Source organism: Melanerpes formicivorus, unplaced genomic scaffold (assembly GCF_026170545.1).
Source record: "Melanerpes formicivorus ecotype bairdi unplaced genomic scaffold, bMelFor1.0.p_v2 SCAF_112, whole genome shotgun sequence".
Classification (NCBI taxonomy): domain Eukaryota; kingdom Metazoa; phylum Chordata; class Aves; order Piciformes; family Picidae; genus Melanerpes; species Melanerpes formicivorus.
Window position 1 is genome coordinate 698,955 of NW_027142464.1, and position 18,923 is coordinate 717,877.

General features: G+C 61.6%; 1 protein-coding gene across 4 annotated transcripts in view; it reads left to right on the forward strand.

The window, feature by feature from the left end:
• Positions 1-18,923, forward strand: part of LOC137455841 (zinc finger protein 385C-like) — a 58,478-nt gene that overhangs the window by 11,202 nt on the left and 28,353 nt on the right. For 2 of the 4 annotated variants that reach the window (XM_068166960.1, XM_068166961.1), the window contains exon 2: positions 8,443-8,691. In XM_068166960.1, coding sequence (XP_068023061.1) covers positions 8,443-8,691 — 249 coding nt within the window. Of the gene's footprint in view, positions 1-3,183; positions 3,238-8,442; positions 8,692-18,856; positions 18,920-18,923 lie in introns of those variants that run through there. The other 2 variants (XM_068166963.1, XM_068166964.1) reach the window with 2 other exon arrangements.

Below are 18,923 nucleotides of genomic sequence, written 5' to 3' on the forward strand. Positions count from 1 at the left end.
GCCGGAGGTGTCTGGGTGGGGAGGTGTCAGCCTGGCTTGAAAGCAAGTTGCTTTGCGAATTTATTTCCCTTCCTGTGTATGAAAATGTTTTTTTTTTCTTAAAGGGATGCTGTCACGTTAAATATGGAGCTGCCAGCTGCAGGCATTAAAAAATCATGGCTCGTCCCATTTTCCTGCCTCCCACTCTAAATTCTGAGAAAACAATAAATTCGGCCTTCTTTTGACTTGTCATCTGCCTCCCAGCCCAGCTCCAGGCACTGCTTCGAGCTCCTCCTGGCAGTTGGGAACTTCGGGAACTTCGGCTCCGTGACAAGCGCAGCAGATCTGGGGCAAATCGTGCCGGGGTGGAGCAGGGGGGTGGCTCCTCTGCTGTGCCCTCAGCGAGGGGCAGAGCTCACTCCCGGTCCCCTCTCTCCAAGCCTCTGCCCGGAGGCTGTTGCTGTCCTTGGGGCTCCAGAGCCGCAGCCTGTGGTCGTGGCAGGTTCCGGCAGCAGGAGGCAGAAGCAAGCCTGAGCTGCTGAATGCGAACAGCTCCCAGAGCTCTGCTTTCAGGGGCAGCTCCCCCCAGGGCTCAGCTTCTTTTCTGTCCCCCCCGGCCATGGAGTTCCACGTGTGGGCTCTGGAGCCACCTCCAGCAGATCGGGTGTCTGATAACTGATTTGAACAGAGCCCTGGCCCTGTGTTGATGGAGTGCTCCGAGGCACTGCCTGGGTTCCAGCAGATCCCCTTGCAACTGCCTGACACTGCCCTGGCTGCGCTGCAAATGTCACTTGCTTAGCGCTGTGAAATGCTGAATTCAGGCTGGAATGCAGGGGCTTGCTCCAGCTCCAGCTGAAACTGGAGGCTGGAGGCCTCCCTCTGCCATTACCTGTTTCTGGATGTCACCTTCTGAGAGCAAATAACCTGCAGCAGGTTGAGTGAGGAGCTGGGAGAGGGTCAGGATCAGGGCAGGGGGTGCCTGGAGAAGCACAGGGGGCACGGTGCCCTGCCCAGGCCCAGCACAGCCACGGTCAGCATCACCTCCTTGACTGTGTGAGTCACCAGGAGTGTCAGGACTCTGTCAGGGTGACAGGAGCCAGCCCTGTGCCCAGAGGAACGTTGTCACCTCTCCAGTGGTGCCTGGGGTTGAGTTCAGGGAGGTTTGAGAAACAAAACAGAAACCAAGCCCCACATTTGTGACAGCAGGAAGGGGCAGCTTGGAGCAGCTCGGCCAAGACTTGCCCAGGGGCTGCGTTGGGTTCGCTCCTCAGCTCTATTTTCAGAGGCAGGAGAGCAGCTGGGGCCAGCATCTGCTGGATCCCTTCAGCTGGGCACCCTCCCCCAGAAGCCACCCTGTGATGGTCGCAGTGCCAGGGCTGCAGCTCCGCTTTCTCCCCAGAGCTTGCCCAAGCTGCCTACTCCTCTCCTGCTGTGACCTCTGGATCCTCCCTGCCCTGGACGGTGCCTGTGGGCCACCAGCTCAGCCCTGGAGCTCTGCCCACCTGCATCCTGAGGGAGCTTTGTGCCCTTCTTGAGTTCTGGCACGGTGTGAGGGCTCAGGGGGGAGAGGAGAGGGCTCTGTGCCGGGCGGCTGCGCCAAGGGCAGGCACAGCCTCAGCTCGCTGCGGGCGTGCAGCTGCTGGCTCTGCCCTGCTCTTGGTGCTGATCGCAAGAAACCTGAAGGTGTTGTGATCTTGCAAGCCCCGTGCCAGGTGTCCCCCAGCTGGCAGTGTGTGGGGCAGCCAGGGGAGCAGCTGGCACCTTGACCTTTCCTCTCCCTTTGCTCCCTTGTGCTGTGTCAACATTTACAGCTGAACCCCAGGGACTCGGCGCCAGGCTCCTGCTGGCACAGGGGCAGTTAGGATGCTGCCAGGAGCCCACCCAGCCCATCCTCGCTCACCCAGCCATGATGCGTGCCCAGGACAGCGTTGGCCAGAGCTGTACCACCTCATTTATCACTCCAAAAGGACACAGCCTATGCGCCCTGCCACCAGCACAGCTTCTCTCATCACTCTGCCCGCTTGGTCCCTGCTGAAGGTGATTAATCAGCTCATTAGGTGGTGTTAGAAGCTGAGGGATTGCAGGACCCTGGGGTGGGAGCTGAGAGGCACTTCCTGGGTGTTGGCTCCTGGACACCTTCTCTTCAGCGGTGTTGCTCCCACAGCATCTCCTTTAGCTGAGCTTTTTGCTGTCCTGGCTGCCCGGGAGCAGGGCTGGGATCTGCTGATTCAGGGGACACAGAGCCCTGCGGTGCTGCTGAGCGCTGATGTGCAGAGCAGAGGACAGGCACAGCACCACTGCTGTGCCCGTGCAGTGCCCTCTGTGTGCCCACACTGCTGCAGCATGTCCTGCTGCCCTTCAGCGTGTGAGAGTGGGCCTGAGGGGGACCCTGGTGGACATCCAAGGGTAAGAGCCAGTCTGGATGTTTGGGGGGCTGAGGTCTGGTGTCTAAGGTCTGAGCCCCTTGAGGGCCCAGGTCCCCGTGCCAGGAGCCAAGCTGGATCCCTGAGCCTTTGAGGAGGGCTGGGTCGTGCTCATCCTCGCTCTGACAAGGGACAGTTCATGAGCTGATCCTAAAGTGAGCCTCCCTGGCATCAGCAGAGCTTGTGCTGGGGCTCGGGGCTGGGGGGTGGGGGGGCAGAAGCAGGCTGGTTTGATGCCATGAAATGCTGAAAGGGATGTGGGCATGGCCAGGGTCCTCTGACACCTCTGGGCTGCCTACATCTGCTCAGCTCTCAGCTTGAGACCAGAGCACCTCCCGGTGCTGCAGCAGGTCTCCTGGGCCACCCCACGTCCGGGGGGGTCCGAGCACCCTGTGCCTGCTGCAGCCTAGCCCAGAAGCCCTCAGCCCTCCCCGCAGCGCCCGGTGCCCCTTCAGGGAACTGTCTGGCTCTGACCTGCGAGGCAGCCCGGGAAGCCCCCTGCCCCCCCAGCAGTGCTGCTGCCGGCTGCCTTCTCCTGCGCTTGGCTGGGGGCAGCTCCTCCAGGCTGGCTCCTGCCAGCTGGCACCAGCGGCCCCGCGTGACGCCGGAGGCTTGCTGGAGGCTGCTGAGCCGCGGGCGCTCTGCTCTCGCCCGGAGCCTGCTGATGAGGGCTGATTTAGTGGCCATTGAACCACATTTGAAGTGCTCCTTGAAATGTGAGACAAGTGCTGGAAGCTCTCGGGGTGTTCGCGGTGTCCGGGCGGCCACGGGACACGGGCAGGAGCCGGCTCGGCGGCTGCGAAGGGCAGAGCTCGGTGCTCGCCTTGGTGCCCAGGTAAGAGCCTCTGGCATGGGCTGGGGACACCGGGCGCTGCCTCTCCAGCACTGCCCAAATGGGTGGGTGGGCTGGACAGCGTCTGTGCCAGCCGTGAGGGGGCTGTGTGAGGGCAGGATGGAGTTGCTACCTCCCGTCAGCGGGCTCGTCTGTGCCCTAGGCGAGGTCTGGGGTTCCCTGGGGCTGTGGCTGGGGGACACTGGTGACAATACCACCCGGCCCCGGGGCGTGAGGGAGTCATGGAGCTGCTCCAGGGCTGGAGCTGCCTCTCTGCTTAGCACGGGTGGCTGGGGGCTAACTGGGGCCACCAGATGCCACTCCGGGGGATGCCATCAGCTCAGAGGGCAGATTCCAGGAGCAGCCCCAGCGGAGCCGGCGATGCGGGGACCGGAGCCGTGCTCGGGGCGGGGGGCAGGGACGTTTGGTGGCTTTCCTGTGGACCCCGAGGGTGCAAACAGGGTGGCTGCAAACAAGGTCAGTGCTGAGGGGGGTTGAGTTTTGTGGCAGCTGTTGGTGGCGACTTTTTGCCTCCTTCTGGCGCTTGTGTGGCTTTCACTCCCCGTGGCCTGCGCTCGGAGAGCAGATTCAGAGCTCTGGGACCCTCTGAACCGGGATCGGATTTTTGGGGTTGGGTTTCTTGCTCTCTTGGCAAGTTCACCCAAACTCCAGGTTGAGATGGTGGTTTCCTGATCCCACACTGGGACAGATCCTCAGATGAGCAGCTCTGATGCCGCTCCAGCTCCGTGCCAAAGCAAATTCAGCCTGAGTGGGAGCTTTGGCTCCACCCAAGCCCCATCCAGGGGACACAAACCGCTGCTGAGGGCAGGAAGGAGCTGGCTGGTCCCTGCTGAGCTGGGCAGGTACTTGGGCTGCAGCAGCATGGAAGCCTCTGGCTGGTTTGTGCTCAGCTGTGTCCCCTGCAGCCCAGGATGGGCTCACCAGGGCTGTCCAGGAGTCATCTGCAGTGTCAGGCTCAGAACCACTTTCTCATCAGCATTTCACATCTTGGCCACAACCCACCAGCCTGGTGACTTGACTTGTGCCCAGGCAGCTGCTTTTCTGGGTGCCAGCCTCCTGCCCCTGATAAAAAACAGCCATTGGGAGGTCTGGGGGCAGCCACCAGAGGAGGTGGGTGGCTGTGAGATCCCTGCCACGATCTCTGAGCTCCTTTGCAGGCTGAGGCTCTGTAAATGTGTCAGCACATTGCAGATGTCTGCTGGCATCGTCCTCACTAATCCCCTTCACTCCTCCTGGCTGCCATCGAGGGCTGCTGCTGCCCACAGGCTCCTGAATGAGCCACCCAGCAGGAGGTGGTGGCCAAGTGTGGCACAGGGCACCGTCTGGCTCATCTGCACCGCCCTGGGGCTCACTCGGCCTTGGCTGTCCCTGGGTGCAAAGGTGAGGGACACTGTCCCTGTGGCAGCATGGAACTGCTCCAGTGCCCACAGCCCCTGTGGGAAGCTCCTGAACAGTTTAGGAGCCGAGGGGAAAGATGTCCCAGGGTGGGGCTGCTTCCAGAGACTCTGCTGATGACTGCACAGAGCTGCCCCAGGGGCATCCCCAGAGGGGGTCTGAGGGGCAAGACTGGGTCCTGCAAAGGGAGCCTGGAGCTGCTGGGTTCTTGGGAAATGGCATCTCACTGCCTTGTGCACGACAAGGCCAAGGCCAAGGCCAGGCCAGGTGCTCAGGAGATCAGCTGGGGTTCTCCAGAGGCCAGAATTAATGTGTGTTGTGGCATCAGCTCTTGTGGTGCCCAGGGATGCAGCATCCTCGGGGCAGTGCCAGCACAAGGACAGAGTCCTGCTGCCAGGGCCCCTGCTGCCCTGGGAGGTATCTGGCTCCTGGGAGGAGAAATGGTTGTTGGTGGGGAAGTGTGGCCTGTGGTGGGCTGAGCTGGGGAGGTGAGGGGATGGAGCAGCTGCTGCAGTGACCCTGGAGCAGATGAAGCAATGTGTCCTCACCTGGCAGAGCCTGGCTCTGCTGTGCCCCTTCCACCTGCTCTGGAGAGGAGCTGAGCTCTGCCCCTGTGCCCTCATGAGCTGTAGAGGTTTTGTCTCTCACTGCAGAGATTTAAGGTCTAGATTTTAAATTCTCCCTAGCCCTTGCCAGCACTTTACAGCCTTTGGCAGCATGTTTATGGTGCCACTGAAGAGAGGGAGAGACCCTGAGGTTAGGGGCTGCTGTACAAGAGTATAAAACTGACCTTAAAATGATGAATTCCCTGCACAGAGCTGCCTGCCATGCATGGGCTGGGGACACCAGGCTGGCTGCTGGGAGTGCTGGGGGCTGGCAATCCCAGGATCAGTTTGTTATTCCAAGTGATTGTGAACAGTAAAAGCAGTGAGGACTGGGGAGGAGAAGCTCCCTTGGACTGGGAGATGGAAGTACTGCCATCCTAGACTGGGGCTCTGTGTGCCATGGAGTGGCCAGGACTTGAGGACCAGGGCTGGGAAGCAGAGTTGGGCCAGGGGCTGTCCATGCTGGGTGGGCAGCATGTCCTAGGAATGCTGCACCGTGGGAGGACTCCATGCTCACCCCTGTGCTGAGACCCAGACTGCTCTGACCTTTATTTCAGAGAGGTCTGGACATCTGGCAGGGAGCTTTGCACACCCACTTGGCTGGCACAGCCCTGAAGGGCTCCAAGCAAAGGGTGGTGAAAGGGGCAGATAGTGAGGGACACGGTGAGCCCCAGGAGGTGTGGCTGGTGCTGATCGGTTGGATACAATCTGGACAGAGGCAGGCAGGTGCAGGCTCAGAATCCTCATCCCAGTGAAGCCCTGAACCCCTCGGGAAGGCCTCCCAAGAGCTGAGGCTGCTCATGCTCCTCCACGGAGCAGCCAGGTTGGCTTCGTGGCCCCCAGGGTGGGATCAGGTGCTGGGTAAAAGATGCAGCGGCTCTGTGCTGCTGAGTCACCCTGGGGCTGTGGGCAGCGTCACTTAACATTCACCATGTCTCAGTTCCCCTCCTGTGAAAGGGGGTAGCAGCCCCCCCAAAATTCTCAGTGTTTTGCTGGAAAGGCAAAATCTGACCCAAAGTAGCAAATCTGACCCAAAGTAACTGTCGGGCAGGGAGCTGTCGCGGGCAGTCACCTGGCCCGGCCAGGAGAGGCCGAATTTATGGCCCTGACACCCGAGAAGCAGAGCAGGAGCAGCAGCAATTAAGTGAATGAGACGAGCGTGCAATTAGGGAAGACCTTTCAAAGGCTGCCACGAGCAGGGCAGGAGCCGCCGCTCATCAAAGCAGCAGCAGCAGCCGCAGCAGCTCCGCTGTGAGAGGAGAGAACTTTGGGGAGACTTTGCCCACAGAATGTTCCAATTTTAGCTCCCGGCCCCGGTGTAATTGCATTAAAAATACCCGGGGAGGGGGCGGCTGCCAAGGGCACCCGGGGCCCTGCTCCTGCTGGCGCGTCCTGCCCGGAGCTCCACGTGTCCAGCCGAGGTCCTGTCTCGCATTCCTGGTGCTGATCATCTCCCAGATCTGCTTTCCGCAGCCCTGCTAATGGTTATTCTGGGCAGGGCCCCTCCCCGGGGGGGCGGCGGGGCTCCCTGTCCGTCAGGCATCGATCGCTGCCAGCTCCGGGCAGGGACCACAAATGGTCGGACTGGGCAGCTCTGCCGTGGAGATCTGCCCTCGGTGCGGGGTGGCTCTCTCCTGCCGCTGTGCCGGTCCCGAGTGTGCCAAATCCAGGAGGTTTCACTTGAAAATCATCGCCTGCTCTTTGTAAACACATTTTAAGGGAGCCTTGAGCCTCTCAGGGCTGGGCCATGGTCTCTCCCTCATCTCAAGCACAGGGGCTGGGCATTTCCTCTCCTGTTCATTGGAAGGTGAAGCTGAAGCTTCAAGAACAGCCTAAGGTCTTCAGAGTCCAGGTACCAGAGAGTTGTTGTGAACTTCAGGCTCCTAAACCCCTCTGCCCAAACCCAGGTTAACTTCTTTTGAGTGTGAAGCTCTTTTGGGTTCCTCTGCTTTGAGCGCTGAAGCAGGAGGTTAAGGACCTGCTTGTGAATGCTTTGGGCTAATCATGGACTAGCTGCTCCCAGAGCTTTGGGCAAACCCAGCCTTGGAGGGAGCTGGGAGAGCCGCGGGTCTGGCACCGTGAAGATGCTGGGACCCGCTGAGGACCGGGGTGGTCACCACACGAGCTGGAGCCCCCACGCACCCGGGCCGGGGGTATCCGCTGCTGTCCCCGGGTCCCGGTGCTCGCCCCGGACCCCCTCCAGGTTGCGGAGACCAGGGCGCGGAGCCTCTGCGCCCTCGCGGGGCCGCGGCCGGGGCTGCAGCGCCCGGTGCTCCCCACCCTGTGTCGGTGCCCCCTCCCCTCTCGGGTCCCGGCTGCTCTCAGCGCAACGAGACCCCCCCGCGTCCGTGGGCTGCGGGCGCTGGGTGGGTAGCAATCACCCACGCCTGGCTCCTGAGGTGCCCTGAGGGGCTGCTGGGGAGCCGGTGGCCCTTCTCGGGGTTGCTCAAGCTGCAGCAGATCACCTTGGGGTCAGATGAGCTGACTTGGCCCCTTGGGGTGTCTCGGCCCCGCGTGTCCGTGTGTGTAAGGGGCAGCTGTCAGCTCCGAGGAGGTAACAGGATCGCAGCGCCTGGGTGACCTTCAAGCCTCTCTGAGGCTCCGCTCGGGATGTCTCACCAGATCCTCGTTTGGGGTTGGGCAGTGGGGGCAGTGCCACTTGAGACAAAGGCTGCAGGAGGGTCCCCAGCTGACCCCAACCCCTCCGTGGGCAGATCCTCCACGTGGTGGCCGTGTGTGGGTTAGGGACTGGTCCCACAAAGCTCTGAGTCCAGAGCAGGCTCCTGATGCCCGAGGGGCTGGCGCCAGCCCTGCCGCGGTCAGACCCCAGAGCAGCACAGAAGTCCTTCCAGTTCGACTTCTTGCCTGCAGGGTTGGTGACCACTGCAGCTCAACCCATGGCGCTGCCTCTGAGCCAACAGCCTTCAAGTGACCCCAGAAGCGTCTCCTGGTGCTAGAAACTTGGGGATTCCCTGCTCCAGCACTGACCTCCTGGGAATGCTGCTGCTCAAGTTGTCTTCCTCAATGCAGCTCCTTGCAGAGCTGCAGATGCTGTTGCCTGGGGAGTCCCCACAGGTGCAGGCAGCTTGGGCACCTCTCAGCTGTGGGACCAGCGCTGGCTTCCTGCCTCACCTGGCCTCCCGTTCCCGTCCCTGTCCTCACGGCGGGCCTGTCCTTCCTCCCGCAGGCATGAAGCGACCCCTGAGCCCATCCCACAGCCCCGGGAGCGGGGTGAGGCTGATGGAGGTGGGCAGCTGCCCGCCCGGCCAGCCCGAGCAGCGCCTGAAGCGGGAGAAGAAGCAGCAATCGTTCACCCTCTGCGAGGTCTGCAACATCCAACTGAACTCCGCGGCGCAGGCGCAGGTCCACTACAACGGCAAGAGCCACCAGAAGCGCCTCAAGCAGCTCAACAAGGGCAAGCTGCCAGCACCACAAGGTAGGAGCTCAGTGCCCGCCCCTGCTCTGGGCTCTGCTCAGCTCCGTGCTCCGGATCCCTGCTCGGGAATGCTGCATCCTGTCACTTGCTGCTCTGCCTGGGCTCTGAGGGCTTCCCCAGCCCACTGGCACTGCTGCTCCTCAGGGGGGTTTGGGGACTGAGAGCCCAGGGTGGTGTGCCAGGTGGATGGACGGCTGTGGCTCCTGTCTGTGTGCTGCTGTGGTTCCTGCAGGGGGCTGGCAGGTGGCCTCAGCCTCTCACCAGCAGCGGCGGCAGGGGTGCTGGCACATGGTGGGTTCTGTGCTGTTGGACAAAGCTCATGTGAGGGTATGGACTCGCTTGCCCTCTGCCATCTGTTGGCATTTACCTGCCCTGGGCACGCACAGCTGTCTGCTGCAGATTTTCTCCTGCATAAAAGCAGGGAAATGTGCCCACAGATGCCACCCTGTGCCAGCCCCCGGCCTGCACCGCCTGAGCCTTTGGTGCCAGGGTTTGTGGCATTGAGCAGCAAGCTGAGGGACTTTGTCTTTCCTGGGGCTGGTGGAGACACCTGTGCCCAGAGCCATGTTCCCAGCCTGGGACTGGAGCTTTCTCTGGGACCCCGCTGCTCTTTGAGGGGGTTACAGGCTGGGGACCCCAGGGCTGCTCTGCAGGGAGTGGTGGTTGCAGTGCTCTGGGTAGCTCCAGGCCGGGGTAAGGACCGAAGGCTTCCCAAGCGCTTTGCAGCTGACCAATGCCTTTATCTGTGGCGGGGGTGTGAGAAGAGAGGATGGAGAAGGGGCAGGAACTCTGTCAGATGCTGTGTTGGTGCCAGCCCTGTGCCCTGGCTGTCCCCCGGCAGCCCGCGGCGGGCGGCCACGTGAGGAGCTGCTGTGCTAAGGAGCAGTGAAAGGTTGGAGTCTGGTCCCGGTGTCAGGAAATGTTTGTTTAATAACATCTGAAGGGCTGGCAAACAAATCTGCAGGGCTTGGGGAGCAGCAGGCAGCAGCAGGCTGCAAAACCTGCGTCTCACCCCTCAGCCCTGGGTGGTGGGGCGGGTGCTGATGGGCATCCATGTGCCAAATCCTGCCCTCCCCGCCGGTGACTCTGTGCGAGCAGGGCCTGGGACACGGGAAGGAGCTGCTCTGTCTGTCACCATTTACTGACAGCTGGAAGCATCCCCTGCTGTTTAACGGGAGCAGGGCTCGTAAATTCCAGCCTGCAGCTTCCAGATCCTGCCCTGTACCCGCGGTGGCTCAGTGGGCAGCTGCCCAGGACTCCTCTCCTCCCGAGCCAGAGAATTCCGGTGTGTGTGAGCACTGTGCTCCTGCAGCCCCCCGCAGCCCCCTGCAGCCCCCTGCCTATGTCCAGGGTTCCAGCTGCAGCCCCCGGGGCTCTGCTGCTCAGGGTGGAGTTGGCTGTTGCTGGCTGGGATTTGCTTAGGTAGGAAAATTGCAGATGGCATCAACCCCCCTGGCTGCCCTGCTCCCGACCTTCTCCCCCACACTTTTGGTGCAAAAATGTCAGTTCCAGCTTTGTCACAGGCAACCTTTTGCAGCTCCTGAAGCATGAGCTGGGGGGGGGCAGAGGGCTGTGAATCAGAGACCAGAGCTGGCAACTGGCTGACACAATACCTGTGTCACCATCCTGTCCCTGGCACTGTGGGCGCTTGGCACCACCTGGCCTTGTGTCACCAGTGCTGGGAGAGAGGCTGATCCCCCCCCAAACCCAACCATCCACTGTACCTGCCTGCAGTCCCCGGAGCCGTGCCCACTTCCTGGGCAGCTCCTGGCCAAGCTGGTGATAGCCTCCGTCCAGCACCGCCTGTGGTGAGGGCCAGGCCGTGGCGTGGCTCTGTCAGCACCGGGGGGAGCCTTGGGAGGAGCAGAGGTGTTTGTGAAGACAACAGATTCAGTGGAATAATTGAGTTAGACAGAGCCGAGCTCTTGCTCTCGGCTGGAACCTCTGTCCCGCACTGACATCTACAGCTACATCAAAGCAGCTCCCGAGGCGCCGCTCGATCTTCCCGGGGCCGCCTCGGGCTGCCCCGGTCGCTGATTCCTGCAGGGGCTGCAGCCGCCGCGCTCGGTGGAGCGGAGCTGCGGCGGGGGGGACGACTTGGCCGGAACAGGGTGGGCTTGATGCTGGGGTCCTTACCATTGATCCCTTGGCTTGAGCCCAAGTGCCGCGGGCCAGGCGCTCCCTCGTCGAGCAGGTGCCAGGCTGCTCCCCGAAAGCCAGTGCCCATGAAAGGGCAGGGCTGGGCCAAACCACTTGGAGCCAGCTGTGCCCTGGTGCCAATCCATGTCACAAGCTCTTCTTCTGCACCGTGTGCCCCCGCCCCCCCCCCCCCCCATGGCGTTATGTAACCAGACCCTCTCCAGTGCTGCCCGGTACCATGCCCAGTGCTCGCACCGGAGCTCCCTGTGCTGCCCGGTACCATGCCCAGTGCTCACACCGGAGCTCCCTGTGCTGCCCGGTGCCATGCCCAGTGCTCACACCGGAGCTCCCTGTGCTGCCCGGTGCCATGCCCAGTGCTCACACCAGAGCTCCCTGTGCTGCCCGGTACCATGCCCAGTGCTCGCACCAGAGCTCCCTGTGCTGCCCGGTGCCATGCCCAGTGCTCGCACCGGAGCTCCCTGTGCTGCCCGGTACCATGCCCAGTGCTGCACCGGAGCTCCCTGTGCTGCCCGGTACCTTGCCCAGTGCTGCACCGGAGCTCCCTGTGCTGCCCGGTACCATGCCCAGTGCTCACACCGGAGCTCCCTGTGCTGCCCGGTACCATGCCCAGTGCTCACACCGGAGCTCCCTGTGCTGCCCGGTACCATGCCCAGTGCTCGCACCGGAGCTCCCTGTGCTGCCCGGTGCCATGCCCAGTGCTCGCACCGGAGCTCCCTGTGCTGCCAGCTCCCCCGCTGGGAGGCTCCACACGGCGGCCGCGGCTCCTTGCGCAGGGGAAGATCCCAGCTCCCCCAGTTAGCCGCTGCAGGGTCTGTCTGTGCGCGTTTGCAGGGCAGGAAGGGCTGAGATGAGCAAAGTAATTGCTGTGACAGCTCTGGCAGCGCTGGCTCTGCAGCGGGTGGGCTGTGCCCCCCTGGAGGGGACGTGGGGACCCTGTGGGAGCTGGAGCCAGGAGGGGCTGGGGGCTGCTAGTGGGATTTTCTTGGGTGCCAGCTCACACACACACACGATTTTGGCAGCAAATGGGGCTGCTTATGGGTGCTGGGAGGAACCTGCTCCCCTCAAATGGTTCCTTCACAGCAGCCCCTGGGGCAGCCCCGGGGCAGCAGCGCACACAGCCTGGCTCAGTTTGTCCAGGGAGAAGGGATGGGCTGTGGTGTTAGATGGGGGAGACCCCAGAAGAGTCCCAGGGGGAGCCTGGCGACCCTGGGCATCGCCCTGGTGGAGACCCGAGCTCAGCCAGCACACGCAGGGTCCCTGCAGCCTGCGGTGCTGAACGAAGAGCTCATGGTCCTGCTCCCAGCGGGGCTGGCATAACCCAGAGGGCATTGGGCAAGTCCTGAAACACCCAGAGAATCACCGGGGAAAGCAGTGCCCTGGAGTGGGGAGCTGGTGGCTCCGGGCAGGGACAGCCTGGCTGCTTCACAGCCCTGCTCCATGAGCTCGGACATCTCTGGGGTCAGCTGCAGAGAGCTTCCTCCTGCCTCTCCCCCCGGCTCCCTGCTGTCGGAGCTTTTCAGCTGTTAATTACCAAGGAGATTGGTGCCAGTCTCATGTTTTTCAGTTTCTTGTTATGCACGGAATCCTTTAATTGTCTTTAATAAACAGGGCGATGCTCAGTGGCCCTTTGTCTGCAAGAAAATCCTCCGTGCTGATTGGAACCAGAGCAAACGTGGGATTAGAGCCTAATTGGGCACTAATCAGGGTGCAGCAGCCCCAGCACCAGCTGGGCTGGGACTGGGATGGCCTCAGTGCCGGGGCAGGTGTGGTGGGGAGGTGCTGTGCCAGCCCTTGCTGTCCTGGCTTCCTCCTGAATTCCTGCAGCGGGTTGCTGCTCTCCTGCTTTTGGGGCTGTTAGGAGAAGTTTTGCAGCAGAAGCCAAGGGTCTGGTGGCCAGGGAGCTGCATGCACCGGATACGGCCAAGTGGGCTCCTGAGTGTGATGTTGGGTGGGGAAAGGAGCAGCTGGGAAGGTAAAGGGGCTGGGGGTGAGCGGGGAAGGGCTATGTGGAGGGGTCCAGGTTGGGGAACGCTCCTGCCTGACCCCATCCAGGAGCCATGACAGCAGCACATGAGGTTCTCCTGAGCATCCCAGCAGCAGCCCCTTGCCCAACCTGTGTTAAAGGGTCTTTAACACTCAGTTGAGGCAGAGGCTGCCCAGGTGATCCCCGGGGCGGGATCGATCACCTGGTGGCCAAGCAGGAGCTGGGTTCATGCTTTTAAGCCTCTGTCAAGTGAGGGAGGGCCGAGCAGACGGAGCCCTCCTGCTCGGCTGGCCTCGGCTGCCCCCCGCAGATGGCTGAGAATAGCTCTCCAGCTCAGCTCGGAATAACCTGGGCTCTCAGTGGGAAATTCGATGTTTTCTCATGTCTTGAAGGTGTTTGCTGGTGGTATCAGGTGGTGTCTGAAGGAGCACAGTTCTGCAATTGTACATTTCCTTCCCTCTGACATTCCCAGGCCTGCTTCCCCCCCGGCCCTGTGCAGGGACATCCCTCGAGGCTCCTGAGGCAGAGCTGGGGGGGTTGGGAGCAGCTGCAAGGGGCAAGAAAGGCAGAGATTTACCCCCACCCTGGGCACTGGCAGAACAGCTCTGCTCACTAAATGCCTTTGTTACACCCCAAAAAGCTGCTGCACGTGGGGCAAAGGGCCTGAGGGCTCCGTGTCAGGCCAGACCCCCTCTTGGCAGAGCAGCCTTGTGCCAGCCTGTGCAGCCAGGGGATACTGCTCCCTTTGTAAAGCCTCTGAAGATACTCCATCAAGTTGCTCACTCTCTGCAAGGCTCAGCCCTTCAGCTGATCATGGATTAATCACTGGATCATAATTAATCTCTGCTTTTATTGAGCTGCTGACTTCAAGTGAAAGCCAAATTGATTAGCTGTGAAGTGATGAAAGGATTCTCCTGGAGCAGTGTGTTTGCTGTCAGGCTGTGGCCCCCCTGCTCTGCTCCCTCAGCTCCCTCACATTTGTCCTAAGAAGGTCTTTAAAGCTTCAACCTCTGGCCCAAAAACTGACCCAGAGAAGCCGCTGGGCAGAGCCAAAAGGTCGTGAATGAAGATAATCTTTGGCTGGACTGGGTTAGGGCCCAGGGCTGCAGCCCAGGAAGGATGAGCTCTGCTCCCAGCCTTGCTCTTCACTGATGCTCTGAGCAGGTCACCTCCCGAGGGCTGTCACCCTGCTCCAGTCCCCCAGTTCAGCCCTGGTCATCTGTGGCACCTTGGCACAGGGCAGCTGCACAGCCCTCACAGGCACAGCCTGGTGTTTCACCTGGCACCTCCAGGCCCCAGTGACAGCATCTGTGATGCAGTGGGATGCTTCTCCTTCCTCCCCTGCTGGAGCAAGACAGTGGCTGCCCCACTCCCTGAGGAGATGCCCTCCTGGGACAGGGATCAGAGGCCACCACGGAGCTGAGATGCTCTCGTGGTTAGCTGCCACTTTTACCATGGATTTATTTCCCACCGAAAATAAATCCCAGAGTTTCCCCTTCCCAATCTGCTGAGCTGGGGAAGCTGCGAACTACTCCAGGGCTGCACGTTCCCCTTGCTCTTAATCTGCTCCTAATTAAGCTCACGTGTGACGCATGCCTGAGCTAAGTGCCCGTAAAACGCTGTTGTTGCAACTCGAAAGCAACCCAAATGGAAGGAAATTACAGCGAATTCCAAGATTAAGGATCCTGGCTCAAAATACAGCACTTAAAAATAACACAAGGCCTTTTCTTCCTGGTGTGGGGAAAAAATTGCCACCGCCAGCAGCATCCTCCGCGCCCAGCTCAGCCTCTGCCCAAGCCACCCTGGGACCCCCTGGGCACAGCTCAGCCAGGCTGCTGCTGTCCCCTGACCCCTCCGACTGCCACAGCCCCGCCGTGACCCCCGTGTCCAGCTCATCCCTGCAGTCCTGTGCCCCTCTGGGTGCCTGCTGCTCCTCGGCTGCTCCTCTGCACGCCTGTCCTACGCCTGCAGCTCTCCCGGGGAAAACGGGGTGAAAGAAAGGCAACTGGGGAGGGGAGGTAGAGAGGAAGGAGCTGGCTGAGGGCGAGCAGAGGTTTGTGGGTAGTGTAAAGCTGTCAGTGTGATTTAGGGTCTGCTGGTTAAACTGGTTTATGTTCTCAGACAGTAAGTCGTGAGCAATATGAAATTCTCTCTGAGGAGATGATCTGCCCTCGTCACGCTCTGCGCCAGCTCCCCCAGAGCCGCCGCTGCCTCAGCCCTCGCTGCCGCGGCTGCGCAGAGGCAGGGAGCCAGAGCCTGGCAGTCATGAGGAGAGCTTGGAGATCCTCGAGTCCAGCCGCTGACCCAGCGCTGCCAGGGCACCACCAAACCGTGGCCCTCAGCTCCACATCTCCACTGCTTTGAAACCCTTCCGGGGGATGGAGGCTCCACCGCCGCCCTGGGCAGCCTGAGCCAGGCCTTGACAACCCTCAAGGGGAAGAGATCGTTCCTCATGTGCCCTGGAGGGGGTCTGGGTGTGCCTGCTGGGGGCTCGCTGGCGTATGGAGGGTTTCTCGGTGTGCTGAAGTGTGGCTGCAGGTGAAATCCTCTGCCCCACTCCTCCCTAAATTAGCTGGAAAACATCGCACCCTTTCTCTGGAGCTATTTCAGGTGTAATTTCCATCCCTTTTCCTGATAATTAAATATTTTTAGGTCAGCCAGTTTCTCCACCCTATTTGTGGACCTGTCCTGGATGCCTTTGTAATTAGACATCTCCCTGGGAAGGATGAAGGCGGAGGCAGCCGCGGCTCTCCCGCAGCCCTGCCCGCGGCCGCTCCTGTCTTTGAGCAGCTGCTCGTCCTTGGGGCTCCTCCAGCCTGGGGCTCACCGGAGTCCACTCCCCTCGGAGGGTGATGATGGATGGAGCAGCCCCTAATTAACATCCCGAGGCCTGGGGACACGGTGGTGGCCGTCCTCTGCTGTGACACCCAGCCAGCAGCAATCACGGCCTCATTGTTGGAGGCTGAGAATTTTCAGCACACGTCTAAGCAATCTGAAGCTTTGGGTTTTTTTCCTCCAGGAGGCTCTTTTTAAAGGGGGGAAAGAAAGTTTTAGCATCTTGCCCTGCGACAAAAACGTCCTGAACGGGCTGGTTTAAAACTGAGAAGCTGCACAGGAGCTGGGATTAATGAAAGGGCAACATTGTTCCGGGCTGCTGAGAGGAGGGAGATTAAAGGAGCTGGGAGCAGAGGAGCCGAGGAGCTTGGCTCTCCTCCTAGTTCTTACCAACCCGATGAGACCAGAGCTTCCCTTTAATGGAGAACAGATGTTACACCCCAGCCCCCCCAGGAAGGGGCTGTGCGGGTCGCCCCTCTGCACAAAGGCATCGGCGGCTCCCCTGGTTTGCCCCTGCGCGATCTTCAGGAAGAGTTAATTAAAACCTCGAGATGCCCTGAGCTGGGATGGGCACCTGCAGCCTGGGTTCCACTGAGTGCCTCTTATCGGGGGGGGTCGTGGGGGGAACGTGAGCCACAAATCCTATCCCCTTTGTGTGGGAACCCCCCGAGGGGAGGGTCCAGCCCTGAAAATCTGTTATCTTAATCCAAGCAAACTCGGGAGCAGGAAAGGTCAGAGCCTGGGGGTCGAACCGCCGGCGGCTGCTCCACGCCTCAGCCTTCTGCTTCTGATGGGCTCGGGTTACAGAGCAGAGGAAAACCGATCCCTGTCCTCCAGGTGGATCGCTGCTGATCCTATCTGGCGTCTTTCACCCCCAAATTATAGCCTAAATCCTCAAAGTCAGCCAGAATGGCTCTGGGAAGCTTGGCAGACCTGGGGAAGGGGTGGGGGCTTCCCGGTGGGTTTTGTCCGTCTGTTTCCCTTCTCCTTTGTGCCCATTGCTCAGTTCTGCTTTTGGAGCCTCAGGCTGGGCGCTGCCAGGGCTATGGGAGAGGCTCTCTCCCCCCTGCAGAGGAACCTCTGCTCCATCACCGCTCTCTCCAAACCAACCTGAGCTTAGGGAGCGACTGCTGTGAGCCTGGTGGGGTGTGCAGCACCTGGGCAACGGTGCTCGTTTGGTTTGATTTGTGCTGCCCCCCCGCCAAGGTGTCGTGCCCCCCGAGCCGGCTGTCATGGTCTCCAGGTGCCCTTCTCTTTGGCAGCCCCAGGCAGGACGCTGGGCAGCTGCAGCTCCATCCCACGGAGGATGTCGTGGGAAGAAGTGGCCGTGGGCTTTGCCCCCAGGTCCAGGACGGGGGGTGGTGGTGAGTGGGATGGGTCCAGACCCTGTTTGTGCTGCTGCCGTGAGCCAGCCCCGGGGTCCACGCACAAATATAGCAAGTTATGCCCGGGCCGGACCCACGCCGAGTCGCTGGCGAATTCCAGGGGGCGGCAGCTGGGCAGGAGGTGTCCAGGGCCAGGTCTGTGACCAGTATCTGCCACGAGCCTCTGCTCCAGCTGGCCACAAAGGCCTGGCCATCAAACGCCACGTCCCACGCTGCCGTTCCTCTCGCACCCTGCTGTGCTGTGCCAGCTCAACCCCTCTCAGCTGGGCGATGCCAGCTGGGACCTGCCCACCCAACTGGCACAAACTGGGCACTGGCTGGAGCAGGGAGATTGTTTATTGCTGAAATCGCCCTGGGGGGCTGCTCGGGGCTGACGGTGAGGGTGGGCAGAGGATGGAGTGTGGGGCTTCAGAGCTCCGTGTTGGCCCGGCTGGGTCTTGCCAGCAGGGCTGGCGGTCGGGAGATGCCAGACTTGCTCGTGGCGAGGAGAGGGAACAGGAGAAGAGCCCCAGGATGGCTCAGCTTAGTCTTTACACCTCCTCGCTCCCCTCTGCCCGGCGCTGGCAGCGCTGAGGCCAAACTACTGCTGACATTAAACAAATTAATATGAGGTTTAAATAGCTGCTGGGAACAGGCGGCGCGGGCCCGGCTGTCAGTCCCGGATTAGCGGCTGCCCAGGCTAAACTTACTGCTGCCGCTAACGACCCCGAGAGCAATGCCCTGTGCAGGGCACCCAAGGCTGTGCCACTGCCCCTGCGCCGCCCGAGCCCGGGTGGGTGCTGAGATAGGGACCCGTGGACTGCCCTACCCCAGCAGCAGTGCATGGGGGGAAGGGGGTGAGGGGTAGGCGCTCCCAATGGCTTCAGAGGCTTTTCAGAGCACGAAAGTGTGAGAATGAACCCCGAAAGTGCCTGGTCTGGCCGCAGGGCAGGGCCTGGGCATCTCGTGGTTAGCCTCCGGGGTTTGCTGTGCTCTTGGCTGGGGGTGCTGAGGCTCCTGCCTGACTCTGAGCTGCTTGATTTGAGGGCAGCATTTAAATCCCTCCCTGTTCCCCTCTTCCTTCGGGGGGGCTGTGATCGTTTCCTCTTTCCACAAGCAGATTTTTCCTCATTTTCCTCTTGAAAAGGCAACCACAGGCTGGCTGGCGGGGGGGTGGGGGTGGGGGTGTCGGACCTCTCCCGTGTGGGTGGTGGAGGAAGGGCTGAGCTCAGGCTGCTGCTGGCGGGGGCAGTGCCAGCCTCCCGGTGCTGAACCCCAAAAGCTGAGGGGTCTGCTGGTGACCGGGGGGGGGGGGGGGGGGTTGGTGCCAGCGTGTGTGGAACCTGCTTGGCATCATGGGCAGTCTCGGGGGGAGGTGGGACCCTGCCCAAAGGGGCGTTTTGGGAATGCTCTCCCAGGGAGGTTCAGGATGGGGGGCTCCCGCTGTCGTGTCCGCCCTCCCACCTTGGTGGGGACCCGGCACGGAGCATCCCTGCAGGTGCCTGTCCCAGACCACCTCAAACCAGCCCCATCAGAGGCGGGGGCGGTGCTGGGTTCTCAGGGAGTAATCTGGGGGTGCAGGAGAAGCGTCTCAGGGGCTCCCTCAAAGTTTCCTCTCTTCGGCAACCCCTGTGCTGGGGGCGGGGGCGGAACCGGCCCCTCCCTTCCCTCCGCCCCCTCCCGGTTCCCCCCCGGTTGTGCGATCACCGGCACCTCCGAGGCGGGGCCGGGCGCGGCGGTGAGGGGCTGGCAGCGCATTGGGCGGCTGAGAGGGGCTGCGGGGGGGGGTTGCCCGCCTCTTCCCGCCCCTGCCCGCAGCCCAGCCGGGCGAGCGGGAGGCACCAGCAGCACCGAGCCGAGGCAGCCGCATCCAAAATGCTTCTAGGTGG